Below are 18,798 nucleotides of genomic sequence, written 5' to 3'. Positions count from 1 at the left end.
TGATAAGGAGCTTAACATCTTACGAGAAAGGATATATAATGAAGTAAAACAATTGAAATATTTTTGCGAAATGTTTTCTGTACAATACCTATTATTTAAAAACACTTTAAACGGATTTCGACATAGACAGTCCGTTATTGTGAGTATAAAAGATATTGAAAATGAATTAAAGTTAACAAGCAAAATCTTTGTGAAATATGAGATGCGTCATCTTTTGAATTTCTTTGATAAATCCGGAGACATTATATACAATGAACTTGATGAACTACTTCAGAATTATGTTGTTTGTGATCCTCAGATATTAATAGACATTCTGAAATTATTAGTGAATGTACCTGAACCACACAAAAGAAACAGAGCCGTGTCTGATCTTTGGCAGAGATTACTGGAAACAGGGATTGTAGACAGTAGACTATTGGAACACATTTGCCGAATGAAAGGAATTTGGAGAGTGTATCCTTATGTGATTCGGTACTTGGTAGGAACACAGTTGATGTTTCCACTTACAATAACTAATCAAGTTGATCAAGTTGGAACATTTTGTCCTCTTTGCAAATTGCCCAAAATTAATTTACAACAAGGTGAATTTGATTCTAATCATACTTCTAACATATTTTACTTCGATTTTGGTGAAGTTTTACTAGAATTTATATTTCTTCGACTTATTGCAAAATGCTGCCAAGTTTTTGATTGGCTTGAAGTCTATTATAACTTTGCACATTTCAGAGCAAGTGACACATGTTTGTTTCAAATGAACACAGAAACAATTTCTTCGGGCAGTATTTTCTTATACGATAGAAATCTCATCAAACTTTCAGTTTTAAAGGAAATCCCGAGTCAGTCAGTTAATATCTTACAGAATATGCATACTTTCATTGAAGAAATAATCCTACAAACTTTTAATCCGGATTACTTTGATGATCAGTATCTTTTTGGTCCAGTATGTGAAAGATGTAGTTCTTTGGATGGAACGATGTGTTTGGTGAATCTTGTTGGAATAATTAACGATGCATCGAATAATGAATACAGAGTAGATAAATATCACAAAGTGTATCACAAACCAGAGGTAATTATAATGGTTATGTTACCTAAATGTGGTTCAAGTAATTATCTATGTTAGTAGTGAGAAGTAACGCCATTTAATTGATTAGGTTTTTGTTTTTTGTCAGATGTTTGCCCTACTCTGACGTAATTTGACATAATTCTCGGGTGGGACTCGAACCCACGACCTCAAGATCACTAGCCTGGCGTTCATACCTCTTGACCACCCAGCTTGAGCTGATCGCTATAGTGGTTAGATTCGAGCCCAAGTAAGCAGCGGGTACTGCACCAACTGGGTTGTAATTATATTAAACTACTGTGGAGTAGCTTTGTGTTTGTTTTATTTTTTACTAATTTGCTTTAAAAATTCTTTTATTTTGCAGTTCAGTTTTACCTGCAGTAGACCAACCTTCAGCCAGACAACTGTTTGATAAATTAATAAAACAAAATGGTTATGTGTACAGTGTTGCATTAAATACAACAGAACCTATATTTGGGGGACACTACCAAAACTGTCCCGATGAAAAAAAAACAAATCCCAAAATTCATATAGTAAATTAATTGATCTGGACAAGAAATTTTGAATAATGATTAAAACTTTATCAGTCAACATTTCACCAATGAAAACTCAGAGAAAGTATCATAATTATTATGAAATCCATGTTTGTAAAAATAATGCAATAAATGACTAATTATTTGCCCAGCTGTTTTGTTTTTTTTGAGATTAAAAAAATGTCACTGTTTCAATGTGAATCAACCGTAGGCCTACCATTTATTCAATCTGATTCAAATGATTTATTTAGATGATATATAAAACGAATACTGATGTTCATTATTTGTATAATATTGCACAATAAATTAACAGCATCAGTAAGAATAATGCAGTTTTTTTACAAGTGCATCTCTCTCAGATTGAGACATCCTTTCATAGCTTGATAATTCTAATGTAAATGTTGCTGTTCCAGATGTAATTGTCCTTAATGATGTTGCATAACCCTAGAAAAGAAAGAGAAAGACTTAAATAGGTCTACCTCAAATTATATTTAAGCACTCCACCTCCAATTCAAAGGCTACCTCTAATTAAGGGACTCCTTCCAATTATATAATATTCAATTTAAGAACTCTCTTCAATTTAAGCACTCCCTTCAATTTAAGGATTCTACTAAATGTAAGAACTCCCTTCAATTTAAGCACTCCCTTCAATTTAAGAACCCCCCCCCCCCCCTAAATTTAAGCACTCCCTTCAATTTAAGCACTCCCTTCAATTTAAGCACTCCTTCAATTTAAGCACTCCCTTCAATTTAAGAACACCCCCCCCCCCATCTAAATTTAAGCACTCCCTTCAATTTAAGCACTCCCTTCAATTTAAGCACTCCTTCAATTTAAGCACTCCCTTCAATTTAAGCACTCCCTTCAATTCAAGCACTCCTTAAATTCAAGCACTCCTTTCAATTTAAGGACTACCTTTCCTTCAATTAAAGGATTCCCTCCAATCAAAAGACTTCCTAAAATAAAAAAAACTCTCTCTTTCTCTGAACCTGGAAAAATATTTACTTTTTTCAATAAAAAAGGAAATTTAGAGTTACACTTTTATGGGAACTCATCAAAGGAAATCAAGCAAGTTAAAAATGACAAACGTACAAGCATCTCGGCCAATGGAGTTCTAGCTACAACAACCTTACAGTCTAACCGATTCTCAATGTCAATAATATGACCTCGTCTTTTTGAAAGGTCACCTAAAACTGCTCCTAGTCGGTCTTGATCTGTGGTAACCTTAAAAATAAGTTTGCAACATATTATTCAACTAAAACTAAACTTGCGGCAAAATCACTTTAAATCAATTAAGTCACCTGGACTAACTAAATCACTATTTTAAAATGTTTTCCCTACTATTCATATCTAGAAATACCATACTAAAATCATTATTTTGAACTTAAAACGAGAAAATTGAGATTTACAGTAGACTGCACTCTATATGATCATCAGCATCAGATGACTTCAGATCAGACAAGGGATTTGTGTCTGCTTTGTGAAGTGGAATATCAAACTTTTAGTGAGACTATATGAAGACTAAAGCACTGATTTATCCATTTAAAGCTCTGTCTATATACTATCAAACTTTATGTGACAAAAAAATGTAATGTGCTCATTATATGAAATGATGATGTTATATCACTACCAAATTTGGTCATATCACTACCATATTTGGTCATATCACTACCATATTTGGTCATATCACTACCATATTTGGTCATATCACACTTTTTTTGTGAAACTAGTTTGATAGTATAGACAGAGCTTTATACACGATATTTTACCTCGACATTCATCATTGGTTCTAAAACTTCAGATTCCGAAGATTGCAAACACGATTGGATACACTTTGCTGCACAAGCTGATACTATTGCAAGAGAAGTACCAGCAGCAACATGTAAGCTCTCAAGGACTACCTCAACACCTAGTACTTGTGCACTGATCCGTGGACCTAGCAAGACAAAAACTTGTATATTAATGTTTTTATTAAGATGCAAATGCCTCACCAACTTTATACCCAATGTTTTTAATCAAAGCATCCGCATCCTCAGTTAGCTCAATAATGTCAACCTCTGCATAAAGATTTCCAGACGCTAGACATACAAATTACTACACAAGTTTTACCAAATACAGTATCCATTTCACACCTAAAATTAATCAAAACTATCATGACACTGTATTTATCAGTTTAAAGAACACAAGTTCTACCATACTATTGAAAGATAATAACTTGGCTAAAGTTTTGTAGCTGAGATTGTTACAGAAAGGCAACAAATACGAATTTGTTTGTGCTTATCATCGCAGTGTATGATTTACAGGGTAAAACAAAACGCAATTGAAATTAATTCCCACTTACCGTAGTAGATGAAATTTGCCTGATGGCTAGGCATGATGGCCACAAAAATGAGCTAAGCCTAGGCACTGATACTAGTCGCTAGGCCTAGTTGAGAAAATAATACTTAAGAAAAAAAAGGGTTTGTTCTAACCTGCTGATAATGCTGATAACGCTCCATTCTCCACAGCATCCATGGCATCCTGATCATAGACAAATTCGTCATTTTCTTCTGGAAAAACCACTGAATCAGGTACAGAAAGTTCGAAGGTAGGTATCACCTTCATTCCTATATTAGCCATGTGAAATTGTTCACCAATAGTTGTTTCTAAAGTTGCTAAAAAAGGACAAAAATACATTGACAGGCACATTTAATTGTAATAAAAAATAGTAATTTGGGATCATGATCATTGTAAAATTCTGTGAACACTCCACTGCTGTTTAACAATGCAGTGGTAACCACATTAAAAATATTTATTGTGGTAAATATAAAATAAACATTAATTACAAAGCAGAAGCTACAAGCTAAGCATGCTAGGTTAAAATAAACTAGATATTTACCTATAAAATGATAAAAATAATCAATTGAAGAGCAGTGCAGAAAACTTAATTTTAATATAGTATTATATTTTATTATACCCATCTTATTTAACATTGTAATTTTTCAAAGTTTATAGATGTTTACATTTTTTTTATTTGCAATACATACTTGTTTAGTTGTGTGCTATATAAGTTCAGAACTTCATTTTAAAACTATTTTTAGACTCTGGATCTACCTTATTTCAAAATCGTGAATCAGCTACCATTAATGCAATACTGTTTCCAAATGTCAGAAACCGTCGTCATCTAAAGGATCATGTGAAGTGCGATTATCATAATGAGATCCAACCAGTGCTCACAGACAACAATGTGATCATTTCTGGCTAGAGAACATAGTTAATGATATGGTACTTACACTGCTCTGACACCTCTTCTGTTATCATCTCCCTGTATGATATTTGTAGTGGTCCTAGATCAGCATCAATCTTGTATTCTTTCTTGATTCTGTCATGTATTATCTCAAGGTGCAGTTCACCCATTCCTGATAAAACTGTCTGCATGATAACAAAAATAAATTTTAGTCTTTTTACGTAAAGAGTGACTTTCAACCATATTTCAACCTTCAGCATTTTGTTAATAGTCAAAGAATCTTTGCTTATCCTCAACAAATCTTGTTGAGACCAACAGAGGTACACACTTAAATTGGTGACAATGGCTTTGGCTGCGTTTGTGCTTTCCTGGCAGCTAGTGTAGTGACTATGATTTAATATTTATTCCTTGTGTTGTGATTTGTATTATATTTTGTAAAATTTATCTTTTGCTTGAATAAATAATAACAATAATAATTAACATGAAGAAAGAATATCGGGAGACTTCATTAACATGTGACCAACAACAATTTTTAATCTAATGCATATATTAGTACTACTTGGGATACTAACTACTAGGCATACCAACTACTTGGGATACTAACTACTAGGCATACCAACTACTTGGGATACTAACTACTAGGCATACCAACTACTTGGGATACTAACAACTAGGCATACCAACTACTTGGGATACTAACTACTAGGCATACCAACTACTTGGGATACTAACTACTAGGCATACCAACTACTTGGGATACTAACTACTAGGCATACCAACTACTTGGGATACTAACAACTAGGCATACCAACTACTTGGGATACTAACTACTTGGGATACTAACTACTAGGCATACCAACTACTTGGGATACTAACAACTAGGCATACCAACTACTAGGCATACCAACTACTTGGGATACTAACTACTAGGCATACCAACTACTTGGGATACTAACAACTAGGCATACCAACTACTAGGCATACCAACTACTAGGCATACCAACTACTTGGGATACCAACTACTAGGCATACCAACTACTTGGGATACTAACTACTTGGGATACCAACTACTAGGCATACCAACTACTAGGCATACCAACTACTTGGGATACTAACTACTAGGCATACCAACTACTAGGCATACCAACTACTAGGCATACCAACTACTAGGCATATCAACTACTAGGCATACCAACTACTTGGGATACTAACTACTAGGCATACCAACTACTTGGGATACCAACTACTTGGGATACCAACTACTTGGGATACTAACTACTAGGCATACCAACTACTTGGGATACCAACTACTTGGGATACCAACTACTAGGCATACCAACTACTAGGCATACCAACTACTTGGGATACTAACTACTTGGCATACCAACTACTAGGCATACCAACTACTAGGCATACCAACTACTAGGCATACCAACTACTAGGCATACCAACTACTAGGCATACCAACTACTAGGCATACCAACTACTTGGGATACTAACTACTAGGCATACCAACTACTTGGGATACTAACTTGCCCAGTTTCCTCATCCGTTTTTACTTGCAAACTGGGGTCTTCTCTTTGTATACATTCCAATGCGTTATCAAGAGCTAGGAATTTAATATGAAGATGGTGTAATAAATATTTGATTAGCAAAATAAGATTATGTCAATAAAAAATCACTTTCTAGTCAGGAGTACGCTTTCTAGCCAGGAGTACGCTCTCTAGCCTTCGGCTTATATTATCTCTATGGGATGGACACATCAATTTTGTGCAATGTTGAAATAAAAACTAAAAAGAAATCACATAAATCTTTTGTTATAAAGGTAGTGAATGTAAGCTTACCATCTTGATAAGCCATTGATGGAGCCTCTATAGTACAGAAAAACACAGGCTGAGGGATGTCTAAGCCTGGTAGAAGTTCTAATTGCCTTTCTGTTTTGTCTTTAACATCTTGGCCTAAATGTTTCTTACTCTTTCTGTTTGACTGTATTTTAGTATCCTTTGAGATTTTCGCTAGATTTGATTTTGAGGAAACCAATGTGTCCCCTGTTATTGTCTAAAGAAAGAAAAATATAGGATTAGTTGCCAAAAAAAGGTTAGGTAGTAATATTGGTTCTATGGCTTTGATATGTGTTACAACATCAATCAATTTATCTTAAGCAAGTCGAATGGCTAAATAAAGGGTTACCCCAGTGTGCTAGCTCACACAGCCACTGTCGTGGACAGAAGTAATGGCACTTTAGTTGGCAGCTGGTGACATGACGTGACCCTTAGGGGAGAAGAATGTTAGTGAAAAGGTTAACATCTTATTAGTCCACAGTGCCATGAGCGCTATTTCGGATATGGCGCTATATAAATCTTAATTATCATCATATATCAGTGCGTAGGTTCCACAAAGGTTATGTTTAAGTGTGTGAAATTCATTTAAGTCTAAGAGTAGCCAAGGCAAAATTATATGGATTTCAACCTCCTATAGCTGTAATAAATAATGCATCAAACCTGTTTCATGCCAACAGCAACAGCAATATTACCAGAGGTCATATTGTGAACTTCCCTATGCTCATCGGCAAATACCTCTAATAATCGGCTTATTCTCTCTCTAGGGAAAAAAAACGGAGAAAATTTATTCTATTTTAGTGGTTTATCTAAATAGCATTACGAGACAAACAATTTTCAACTTTAAAAATGTTTATATGAATGCGAGTCATGGGCTTTGACTAAATCTCCGCAAAAAAGATTGATGCCTTGTGAGATGTAGGTAGATAGAAGAGTCCTCCGAGTTCCCTGGACTGCAAGGAAGACAAATCACTGGGTACTAGACACCACAAAGACTGCAATGATGCTACGACAGCAGATGGCAGTTAGAATTATGCGATTCTTCAGCCATGCCATTTGTCAAGGAGGTTTGATATAGAAATAATATAGGGGTCAGTGGATGGACAATGAGGAATACCAACAACAACACGGGCAAATGACATAAAGAATAGATGGACAAGGATGGTAGAAGCATTAACTGTGGACAGAGAATGTTGGCGTGATATTTATACCACCGCAACAAGATTTGCACCACCTGACTAAAGAGAGTGAGACACTGCTTGCAACATTTATAAGCCAAATTTTCATCTTCACTCAAGTTAAATATAGTACTTTACATACTTTATTGTATTTTTTAAAAACAACTTAATTATAAAGCGATTCTTACACTGTTCCTCTATTTAAATTATATAAAGCTGACTGAGGTTTGAGTTCCCCGGAGTAGATTCGCAGAAACACAAGAGGGCCTCGATGTTTGTCATGGACAATCTTAAAAGCATATGCACACAATTCGCCATCAAATGATTCTCTGAAAAAAAATTTAAAAAGTTGGTATTTAGAGAATAACAATATTATATGATATTGATATGTTACACACACAAGACAATCAGAATTCCATCTGGAAGTTCAAATATGCATATTTAAAGTAGGGTGACAAATTCAGGATTTTAAAGTAGGGACGAAGATGTGTAGGGGCCACGAATTGCAAAAAAAATATAAAAATTAAAAGCTGGAGTTCTATTTGTTGTGCTGTATTCTTCACAATTTAGATTCTGATCTGCCTATGAGGACAACATATCCATAAGCCGATTTTCCACTAGGCTATTGTTTGTGTGAATCGAAAGTGGCAGCTTATACACATTCATGTTTCCATCTTTTAAATCACAGTGTCCGACAAAGTTTTCGCTTTAGTAAAATTGATAGTTCAAATTGTTTCTACTTTTTGCGAAGCGAAAATTGGGCAATCAATTGGAGCTCAGGAAATGAGCTATGACGAATTCATGCAAATCGAAAAAGCTCAGCAGACACGCAATGAACATTCGCATTGTAGTAGAAAGGGTAGTGTGATTTTTTCTCTGCGAAACGGCTTTATTTTGTTTTTAAGAGTATAACATTCAATATTATTTTATAAATGATATAAATAAAAATAACTTTTTTTTATCTTTTTTTTTTTATTAAGTATATTTTAATACACAGAGGCGCCTTACAATTAAATATAATTTATAGTATATAAACGTACACTAATTCTTGATTGCATTGTTGAGGTGATGGTAGGTAGTCTATTACTGCATCCATTAACAATTGAACACCTTTGTTCTTAAGTGAGCTCCCACATAACACCGGTACTGCACCTTGACCTAATGTCACTCTACGAATTACAGCTTTTAACTATAAAAAGAATTACATATTCAAAATTCAAAATCAAGTCTTTCAACATCATTAAATAAATGTATTTATTCTTTTGACCACTTCAATACAAAACTGTTCTCCCAGAGTAGAGGGCCCGGCATACAACTTGCAAAATCAATTTACAAACACATATAAAATCAACCACAGCGAGTGAGTGGCCGAGCGGTTAAGACAGTGGAAGAGCGAGTGAGTGGCCGAGCGGTTAAGACAGTGGAAGAGCGAGTGAGTGGCCGAGCGGTTAAGACAGTGGAACCGTAATTACGTAGCCATAACATCGGCAAGGGTTCGAGGCTCACTCGCTCCATGGTTCTGGTGGTAGAACGAGTCTTCTCGGATAAGGACTATAAACCGTAGGTCCAGTGTACACATAGCTCATGCGCACTTTAAAGAACCTAGTACATCTTTCGAGACGAGTAGGGGGTTACCCCGGTGTACTAGTCCACACAAACACAGCCACTGTCACACACAGCCACTTTGCAAATTGGGACTGGACCGTTTTAGAGGTGTTTACCACCTGTTGGTCCAGATCCTTCACTAACTGTGTTAGTGAGAAGTCGAATAAATAAAATAAAACATATTTCTATATAATAAATAACTGAATGTATTACTCTTCACGCAAGAAAATTCAATGCCGTACATATTTTTCTGTTGAATATTATTTCAACTTTTCACTAGGCCACAATTCCACTTTTAAGCTCTGTCCACACTAATCAAACTTTATGTGACAAAAAATGTGATGTGCCCATATGGACATGATGATGTCATATCACTACCATATTTGAGCATATCACTGCCATATTTGAGCATATCACTACCACATTTGAGCATATCACTACCATATTTGAGCATATCACTACCATATTTGAGCATATCACTACCATATTTGAGCATATCACTACCATATTTGAGCATGTATCACACATTTTTGTCAAACTATAGTTTGATAGTTTAGACAGAGCTTTAGACTTGATTAGATAACAACTCATTGATTGGATTATAAATGAAATCAAATAAAATAGATTGATCAAGTCCCGTAACATATCAGGATTTTTTCTAAAGGACAAAATTACAACTCCACTCCCAAAGACTTGTAATAAGACTTTGTTTATGTAGAGCATCTTGTGTAATATTGTCTTGTGAACCTCTGAGGGTCAATAATGATCAGAAATTGCTGGATGGATCACCCTGATTAAAGATGGTAAAAAAAAAATGATTCATTGTAATTGAATGATTGATTGAAACACCAAAATACCAACCTCATCAGCTTCAATTTGAAGAGGATCAAATGAATCGGTTTCCAAAACTTTATCACCAAATTCTTCATCCAATTCTACAAGCTGTAAATAAATTTTGTAATTATGCTTGTTAGTAAAATATCCATTTTAGTGTTAACTCAAGGATGATTTGCCAGCATGTATAACTTGTTCATCCCATTGGGACATAGGGCCACTCTTATGACTTTCCCTAACAAAGTAATAGTAACTGGTAGGGATGTAAGCTCAATCACAAAGTGATTAACAAATGGGGGTGAAATGAACCAGAGCTTTGGGATAATCCCCTAAATCTCTATAAAAGATGCACTGTGTTCTTTTAAGTGCACACAAACCAATTGTGTTCACTGAACCTCTAATTTTTCTTATTCGAGAAAACTATGTTCTATCACCAGAGCTATGTCTTGAATCGGTGCTTATTATGACGGTGATATGCAGTGCTTCTGTTTTAAACGGCTTGGCCACAACTCAATGGTATGCCAAGAGATGATCTTATAATAATAACATAACTTTTAGAGTTGTTGAGAATCTGACTTTCGAATAGAATCATGAGGAAAATAACAATAAAAGACAGCTCAGTACGACATTACAGGTCGGCTTTTACATAACAAAAAACAAGAAAAACTATTACATCTTCAACTAAAGCTGTTCGTGCTGCTACTACTTGTTCCCAGGCAACTGCATCATTTTTATCCACAGGCTGCTGTACATATGCTCTGCCATCATCTTTTAAATTCCAAGTTACAGTTTCCATAGTAACAACGTCTATAACACCCTCAAAACTTGTATATTTCCCCAATGGTAACTATAAAAGTAATTTTTTCATCACTTTAATAATGTAAATTATGAGGTTATATAAAAAAATGAGTTACCCTAACCTTCACTCTCTTAAAAAAAACAATACTGTACCTGTAAAATTAGTGGTTTAACTTGTAGCTTTTCTTTTATAGATTGAATTGAGAATTCAAAATCAGCATTATGTTTGTCCATTTTGTTTAGAAAAGCTATCCTAGGTATCTGATAATTGTTAGCCTGTCTCCAAACTGTCAGTGTCTGAGCCTAGCAATAAAAAAGAATATAACTGTTGTGAGCCTTAGAAATAAAAGGAAGACAATATGTAAGGGTGTTGGATCGTGAGATTGTGAGTTTGAATTCAAAGTTCATCGCATTGCTTGTATCCTTAGGCAAGACACTTTACTTATGTTTGATTCTCTCAACCGAGGTGTACAAAATTTGTAAAAACACAACTGCGCTGATTACGGCTACAACATTATGGGAGTATGTTTCAAAACATTAGGGTAATAATATGAAGCGCTTAGAGTGTTTGTACATTATGCGCTATTTAAGACCAACTTATTATTATTTCTTTAATTATTACCTCAACTCCTGCAGAGGCATCAAAAACTGCAACCGCTCCATCTAGCACCCGTAGACATCTCTCAACCTCAACAGTAAAATCAACATGACCTAAAAAAGTTATATAAAATCATTAGATCATCCTTAACACTGTAACCACCGTCACAATCTTAATCTGCACTATATTTGTTGCCATTAGGGCATTTTCGCAGGAGCACATAAATGTTAACTTTAACGCTATTTTCCAACATGCAACGCGCAAGCTCCGCCCTCTTTGTAAATAAATCTGCGCATGCGCAAGCATGACGAAAAACTTACTTACATACGTCAAAATCTTATTTCTGAAAAATAGCGTCAATGAAAACCATTAACCGTAGGGTATCGAAACATGGAAGAATCATTAAATTTCTGCAAATGATTAGGAAACAAATGGCAAATTAAAGGTGTTTTTAATTAAGCCAAACAAATTGACATATTGTTCATCACAATATCCTATTTATCACCCAATATGCATGATCAAACAAGCTCAGCTAAGCACCTGGTACTAGCACCAGAGCGAAGGTATTCCATGATTTGTTTTTATACAAGTGGCGTATGTTGCATGCAAGATACATGCGTTGTATTCTACACCATTGAAGCGAAATCAAAAAGATCAAGTATGTTGCCCAACTGTTGGCTGGACCTACGCTGTTATGCAAATGAGTAGAATGTTGACGTGATCCATTAAAAGTTAAAAAGAATTAACTCTCAATTTCTGGTAAGAAATCCATGTATGAAATAAATGTAACATTTCTTGCATAAACAAATTGTACAGTAATAATTCTACATGTTCATACTTAAAATAAATTTGACCATTGTGCACGATTTTCTGCATTTTCTCTCTGTTTATCAAAATCATTTGTAATAAGGCCACTAGATAAGTCGTTACTTAAAGTTTTGAAAAGACAAATGTGGTGTCTTCCGTGGCGTTCCGAAAATAATTTGAGCTGCCAAATGCAAAAGAATTTTCATCAAGCCTTAAAATGTGACCAAGCGTATTCCATCTGTGTTTTTCAACAACATTAGTCATTGGTTCTGTATTGGTTATTCGGTATCGGTTCATTGTGAATTGTGTTGGGCAATTTAATATAAAAACCACCAGAGATCCCCATATTTATACCTGGAGTATCAATAAGATTTATTCTGTAATCTTTCCAATGGTAGGTAACAGCAGCTGATGTAATAGTGATTCCACGGTCTCTCTCCTGTGGTAAATAATCCGTCACAGTATCCCCATCATCAACATCTAGTAAAAGATAAGTAGCAGACGTCAGTAAAGCAAGAAAAGCCACTTTACTAGAATGTAAAAACAAAAGACTACTAGTATAGGCTACTAGGTTTGTTTTGTTAGTGTACAGTATACCAGTTGATAAACTAGTAAGCACCTTCTTTTTGATTGGTGGTTAAAGATACTTAATACCAATCCAAAGATCCTGCGTTCAAGTCCTGTCATATTTCAGGATATTTCTCTTGGCAAAAAAAAAACAACTCCACTCCAAAAACTTGTAGCAAGACTTTGTTTATGTAGAGCATCTTGTGTGTATGTTTGTCTTGTGAACAGGATTGCCACATTTAAGAAGGATATTGAATTAATTCGTTTATGGTTATCACTTTGTTAAAAATAGCAAATCCTGACATACCATCCATAAACACTTACCACCGAGGTGTTTGATCTGTCCCGAATAGAATAATATTCTTTCTGTTGTGGTTGTTTTGCCTGCATCAATATGTGCCATGATACCTATATTACGAATATCTTTAGCATCGCTACTCTTTAATGATAAGTGCCTTCTCTCTGGAAAAAAACAAATTTATATTTAAATGATCAAATGTACAAAATTACATTTGTAACATCTTAATGTGGCAATCTCTTTCTTCTTTAATGATGATGATATAATTATATCAAATTGTGCCTTGGTGGTTGACATGCTTGGTACCAATTCCACGATTCTTGGTTCAAATTCTCTAAATTCCAGGATTCTTAAAGAGTATAACAGTTCTGACGTCACAATACTATGTGACATCCTTTTTACTTGGCAATGGCCCAAGCGCTTCAATGTCAGAATGTGCTGTTAGAAGGTGTGATAAAAAAAATTAAATTTATAAACAAATTCTTAAAATATGGTAAATAAATATTTAAATATTTTTTGAAATATTATACCTCTGTGACAGTGGCACATACAAGGGATGTAAGACAAGAGGCTGGTAGTAAGTGGAGCATACTTATTAAGGGTATTTCCCTTGTGTATAGCAGTTCTGTATATCAATGACAACATTCCTGAAGAAGAGAAACAAAAATATTATTATTAATATTAATTAATCAGAATAAGCAATAACAGTTAACACTAAAACAAACCAAAGTATAAAGAAATTGTTTGGTTTGATAGAAATACTTTTTACTTTAGATTTGTCACTACATACAAAATGTTACTGTAGCTTATGGTGGCCCTTTATAGGATAGGACAAACATTAAATTAATAATATTACAAATTATTCTTTTATCTTTTTCATCAGTGTGATTCGGCCCATTTTTGGTGGGCCGAAACGTCCCACCTTTGACTTGGTGTACATCGTGTTCGGCCGCAAACGGTTTCGGCCGCAATGTTTTGAATGCCCATATAAGGCGCTATGTATGGAGCGCCAACGATGCATCAACTTCCGTTTGTTCTGCTGGTCTTTTCATTGGGTTATTCCATTCTAAAAATGTGGGTGCATTCTAACGTGATCGATCGAAATTGACCGACATAAAATGTACGGCGTATTATCATATTACTTTCTGTGATATAAGTATTATTTAGAATGCTGTGGTGTGGATATATTTGAATCTATTTTAAATGATTTAGATATACGTTTATTATTATAATAATAATCTTAAACGGGCAATAAACTTGTACTTGTGTCTTGTACATTTACTCTTGCAGGCCTAATGTGTTCTAATAAAAACAGAAATGACCATTAAATCAGTTAATATTACATTAAGTATTTTAAAACTCTGGTTATATAGGCCTATTGTAATGTGTTCTAATGAAAACAGAAATGACCATTAAATCAGGTAATAATACATTAAGTATTTTAAAACTATGTTTATATAGGCCTGTATGTCTAATAATATTGTATATTATCAACAATGCTTAAATAGGGCCTAAGCCTATGAATCTTCAGAATAATAACTGGACATCGCTGATTTCAGCACTATAATGCAAGTTCGTATTTCGTTGTTGACGTGATGGTTTCTTAACATATGATGGGATGTCAATGGCTATCTCCCCATTAATAGCTCGTTTTAGTAACATTAATCTTTTCTTTTTCCTACGTTGTTGAAGAGTTGGCCAGTGTAGTGTGTGTAGCATGGATGTGACACTTGATGTTCTTCTGTAATCGGATGTTGCAAATCTTGCAGCTCTTCGTTGTACCATTTCAAGCTTGTTTATAAGTTGTGATTGATGGGGATCCCATACTGTAGCTGCATATCACTCGCAATGCTCGCGTTGAATAGTGCTATTGTATGTATGTTAGTTAAATTAGTTAAAAAATTAGTAAAAAATCTTATGTTAGTAATAAACATTAAATATAATTTTAAACTATTTGCAAAATACGTTAGTTAAGAACTTTTGTAATATAACATGTTATTGCTAGAAATAAAGTCAATTTTAATGTATGTAAAGTAGTAAGATATTAGTAAAAATCGTATGTTAGTAATATAAATTAAAAAAGATATTGTTTCATTGTTACATTTTAAACTATTTGCAAACTATATTACTTATTAGTTAAGTAGTTTTGTAATATAACATGTTATTACTAGTAATAAAGTCAATTTTAATGCATGCTAGTGGTTAATGAAAAAAACAATTATAAATATAAATGTTATATTATATGTTTATTTATAAAATATGGTAGTTAAGTTAATTCGTTTGTAAATTCTCAAACTTATAACGTGTCTAAATAAAAATACAAGAATTGATAATAAATGTGATGTGTTAAGATTGTATATAATAAAATAATTTTCATTTTTCTCTAACCGTATCTGAAAAGAAATCGTAATATTATATACAATAATACAAATGTAGAGAAAAATCGGTAAAGCAATGCACCCCTATTTTTTGAATGGAATAAGCCACGGAGATCGCCAATCTAAACAATGCATTTAATATAAACAATGCAAGCAAGCCTGGCGTTCCATACTAAATACATGCGGCCGAACTCGTTGGCGGCCGAACACGACGGTATTCCTTTGACTTTGTGTGGGCCGAAACCAGGCCAGGGAGTTGACGTACAACTTCCTGCCGAAAATTCTCACTTTAGACCAAAAATACTGAAAATAACGTTTGGGGGGAAAAGGTTTATAAAATACATATCAAAGCCGATAAATTTAAATGTGTCGAATCGTCTCAGGGCCGAATTGTCCCGGGTCGAATGGTCCCGGGCCGAATGGTCCTGGGCCGAACGGTCCCGTCCCGGGCCGAATCGTCTCAACTCAGGGCCGAATCGTCCCGCGGAATGCATGGCCGTGATGCATTCATTTTCGGTCTTGCTAAAAACGGCCAGATACCTACCAGAGCAACAAATCCTATCACCAGAGAGCAGCCACCTGCTTGCAATTGATTTTTAACAGTATATTACAAATTTCAAAGCTCAGAAACTGATAAAATTTAAGTTAAAGGTGAATTTCTCGCCGTCGCAATTCCAGAATCGAATGCGTTTGATCATCATAATAGTAACGAAACGAACGCGTTCATCCGTGTCTTTATCTTTATTCAGTGGTCAACTGTGAGGCGCTACCGATGCATTTATTTGGTCAAATAAATTCTTTTCTGTGCACTATAACATTTTACTAACCTGCTTTGTGTTACTCACTCAACTGCTCTCACAGAATTTATTTGGTCAAATAAAATCAGAAATTCTTTTCTGTACACTATAACATAATAATAAATAAGCCTTACAATCAAGTTCACACAATTTGTTTTGATTTTTAATGAAACCATAGAATTGGCTAGTAGGCCTACGGTCATTTCAGTAATCCGACACGCCCTTCTGTCAGTGATGGTAGGCATATTATGTTTATAATGCGTTTGTCTTTTTGATCATCTAAAATTGTACGTATTTATTCAGACACAATCCAAATATTATCATTTTCGATTTTCACGTAATTATTCTTCCGAAAGTCGATAAACATTAAAATTCGTGAGGATTCATTATGTTAAATACAGTACAGAGAGTAGAATCATTATATAGTAGGGCCGGCATGTGGCAAAATAAAATAAAAACAGACGTTTTGACTTGATATTACCGTGTATTTTATATATAACAAGTAATTAGCAATAATAATAATTATTACACCATAACATACAATAACAAAATGAATAAAAATGATTGTGTTAATTGTGATTTTAGTCAAGTGTTTTCAGCTTACATCCCGTCATTATCTCAAATTCTCTGTAGGCCTATACGCCATCTGGAACAAAATGTTCAAAGACAAAGATATCTTTAAAAATTGGTACAAAAGAAAATGACGCAAAACATTAATGAAGGCTATTTTTGCAAATCAAGGTTTTAATTGGATGTGAAGACAAACATGACTTTCAAAAACTGTCGATGTTACTAAAGGAAAGAATCATGAAAGAAAATCATGATTTTGTTAAAATACCCTATTTTGCTGCAGAAATTAAACACATGGTTGCCGTTTGATTGGAAGAAACATTCTTGCGAGAGCATTTACAATATATTAAAATTAGCAACTGACTGGAAAACATTAAAAGTAGCCGACCTGATTGACAAGATAAAGGATCGTGAACCCAACAAGCCATTTTACACCGTTTGTATTGATGAACTTCCACGTTTAGTATTTTTAGTATGTGTTATTTGTTATCGTTACCGTTTTTGCAATACGAAACATGGTAAAAACATGAAAAAAGAAAGAAATCGCGCAATCGATTGATGTATTTTTTGTACCAATTGTTTGAAGATGTCTTCGTACATTTTTCTCCACATGGCGTAGACATAGCATTGCATGCTACCGTATATAAATACACGGTAATATCAGGGAGTTGTAAAATAAACTCTCTGGTAATATCAAGTTAAAACTTTATTTTCTTGCCACATCCCTAATGATTTTACACCTTTTTTAACATACGACGAAAGCCTAACAAATTTTCAACAAATTATAAATAATCGACTTTCAGAACAATAATTTGAATAGGGCCACCACTGACCGAAGGGCGTGTCCGATTGACGGAATTACCGTAGCCAACTAGGCCTATATGGTTTTAACCAATATAGAAAAGAATATCAAAGATACATTTCCGATCTTTGTTGATGTTATTGGTGCTTATTTGAATGTATTATTATAGTTTAATATGTTTAGATTAATCTGTTAATGGCGGTTTCATCGCTGTTGGTTGTCAACTGTATAAAATAAAATAAATAAATTTTTAATACAAAAAAAAAAAAAACTTTGTGAACATAGTTGCATTAGTGTACAAAAAAGAATTTCTGATTTTATTTGACCAAATAAATACTGTGAGAGCAACAAAAGCGTTATTTATTTTGAAATAAATGCATCGGTAGCGCCTCGCAGTTGACCACTAAATTTTACACAAAAGAACGGATGAACGCGTTCGTTTCGTTACAATTATGATGATGAAACGCATTCGATTCTGTAATTGCGACGGCGAGAAAATGTTATCAGTCTCGGAGAGGTCAGTTTCTGAAAGAATCTTCTAGGCCAAAGATCGTAAGCGCCACGTAGGCCTAAGCTACTAGCCTAGTCCACCTCGTGGACTAAGTATACTAAGTAGCTTTGAAATTTGTATACCAATAATCATTTCGAAGCAGGAGGCTGCTCTCTGTTCTGGTGGATTTGTTGTTCTGGCTGGTAGGTATCTGGGGGTGTAGAACCCTTCTTTCAAATTCAATAATATTAATAATATTATTATTAAATAATAAAATAAATAGGCCTAGGGTAGGGCCTAGTCATTGGGGGAGGGGTGTCCCCTACCTTAAATATCGTGCAATAACTTTTTAAACTAACAGACACACGCGATTGATTATATATCTCCTTGGCGGAGGTAAATGAAATGTGTGAGTTTGTGCC

At 34.4% G+C, this 18,798-nt stretch overlaps 1 protein-coding gene and 1 long non-coding RNA gene across 4 annotated transcripts in view; one reads left to right on the top strand and one right to left on the bottom strand.

Moving 5' to 3' along the window:
- Nucleotides 1–1,743: 1,743 nt before the first annotated feature.
- On the bottom strand, nucleotides 1,744–16,443 carry LOC140062638 (ribosome-releasing factor 2, mitochondrial-like). Of its 3 annotated transcripts, none has more exons than XM_072108939.1 (18): nucleotides 16,262–16,443; nucleotides 13,870–13,986; nucleotides 13,366–13,503; nucleotides 12,829–12,954; nucleotides 11,692–11,780; nucleotides 11,223–11,372; nucleotides 10,945–11,118; nucleotides 10,299–10,379; nucleotides 8,925–9,021; nucleotides 8,021–8,132; nucleotides 7,318–7,417; nucleotides 6,661–6,874; nucleotides 6,349–6,425; nucleotides 4,863–5,001; nucleotides 4,062–4,244; nucleotides 3,360–3,526; nucleotides 2,683–2,814; nucleotides 1,747–2,037 (listed from the first exon to the last, which is right to left on the bottom strand). In XM_072108939.1, exons 2-18 carry the CDS (start codon nucleotides 13,982–13,984, stop codon nucleotides 1,909–1,911), a joined length of 2,223 nt encoding a protein of 740 aa, XP_071965040.1. In that variant the 5' UTR covers nucleotides 13,985–13,986; nucleotides 16,262–16,443; the 3' UTR covers nucleotides 1,747–1,908. The 3 variants fall into 3 exon arrangements, with proteins under 3 accessions (XP_071965041.1, XP_071965040.1, XP_071965039.1); XM_072108938.1 differs by having other exon boundaries at nucleotides 1,748–2,037; nucleotides 8,021–8,161; nucleotides 8,873–9,021; XM_072108940.1 differs by lacking the exon at nucleotides 2,683–2,814 and having other exon boundaries at nucleotides 1,744–2,037; nucleotides 8,021–8,161; nucleotides 8,873–9,021.
- Nucleotides 16,444–18,441: 1,998 nt separating this feature from the next.
- Nucleotides 18,442–18,798, top strand: part of LOC140063237 (uncharacterized) — a 32,010-nt gene continuing 31,653 nt past the window's right edge. The window contains exon 1 of the long non-coding RNA XR_011847595.1: nucleotides 18,442–18,579. This is a non-coding gene — a long non-coding RNA (uncharacterized lncRNA). The remainder of the gene's footprint in view (nucleotides 18,580–18,798) is intronic.

Source organism: Antedon mediterranea, chromosome 11 (assembly GCF_964355755.1).
Source record: "Antedon mediterranea chromosome 11, ecAntMedi1.1, whole genome shotgun sequence".
Classification (NCBI taxonomy): domain Eukaryota; kingdom Metazoa; phylum Echinodermata; class Crinoidea; order Comatulida; family Antedonidae; genus Antedon; species Antedon mediterranea.
The sequence above is the reverse complement of the archived record's forward strand: the minus strand, read 5'-3'. Positions and strand labels throughout refer to the sequence as shown.

Excerpts from the sequence above, each read along its gene's own strand:
- LOC140062638 (XM_072108938.1), bottom strand. The coding sequence starts at position 13,984 with ATGTTGTCATTGATATACAGAACTGCTATACACAAGGGAAATACCCTT. Across the intron at positions 9,022-10,298 it reads TTCAAATTGAAGCTGATGAG|TTAAAAGCTGTAATTCGTAG; the intron begins GTTGGTATTTTG and ends TTCTTTTTATAG. Across the intron at positions 4,245-4,862 it reads AGAAGAGGTGTCAGAGCAGT|CAACTTTAGAAACAACTATT; the intron begins GTAAGTACCATA and ends GTCCTTTTTTAG.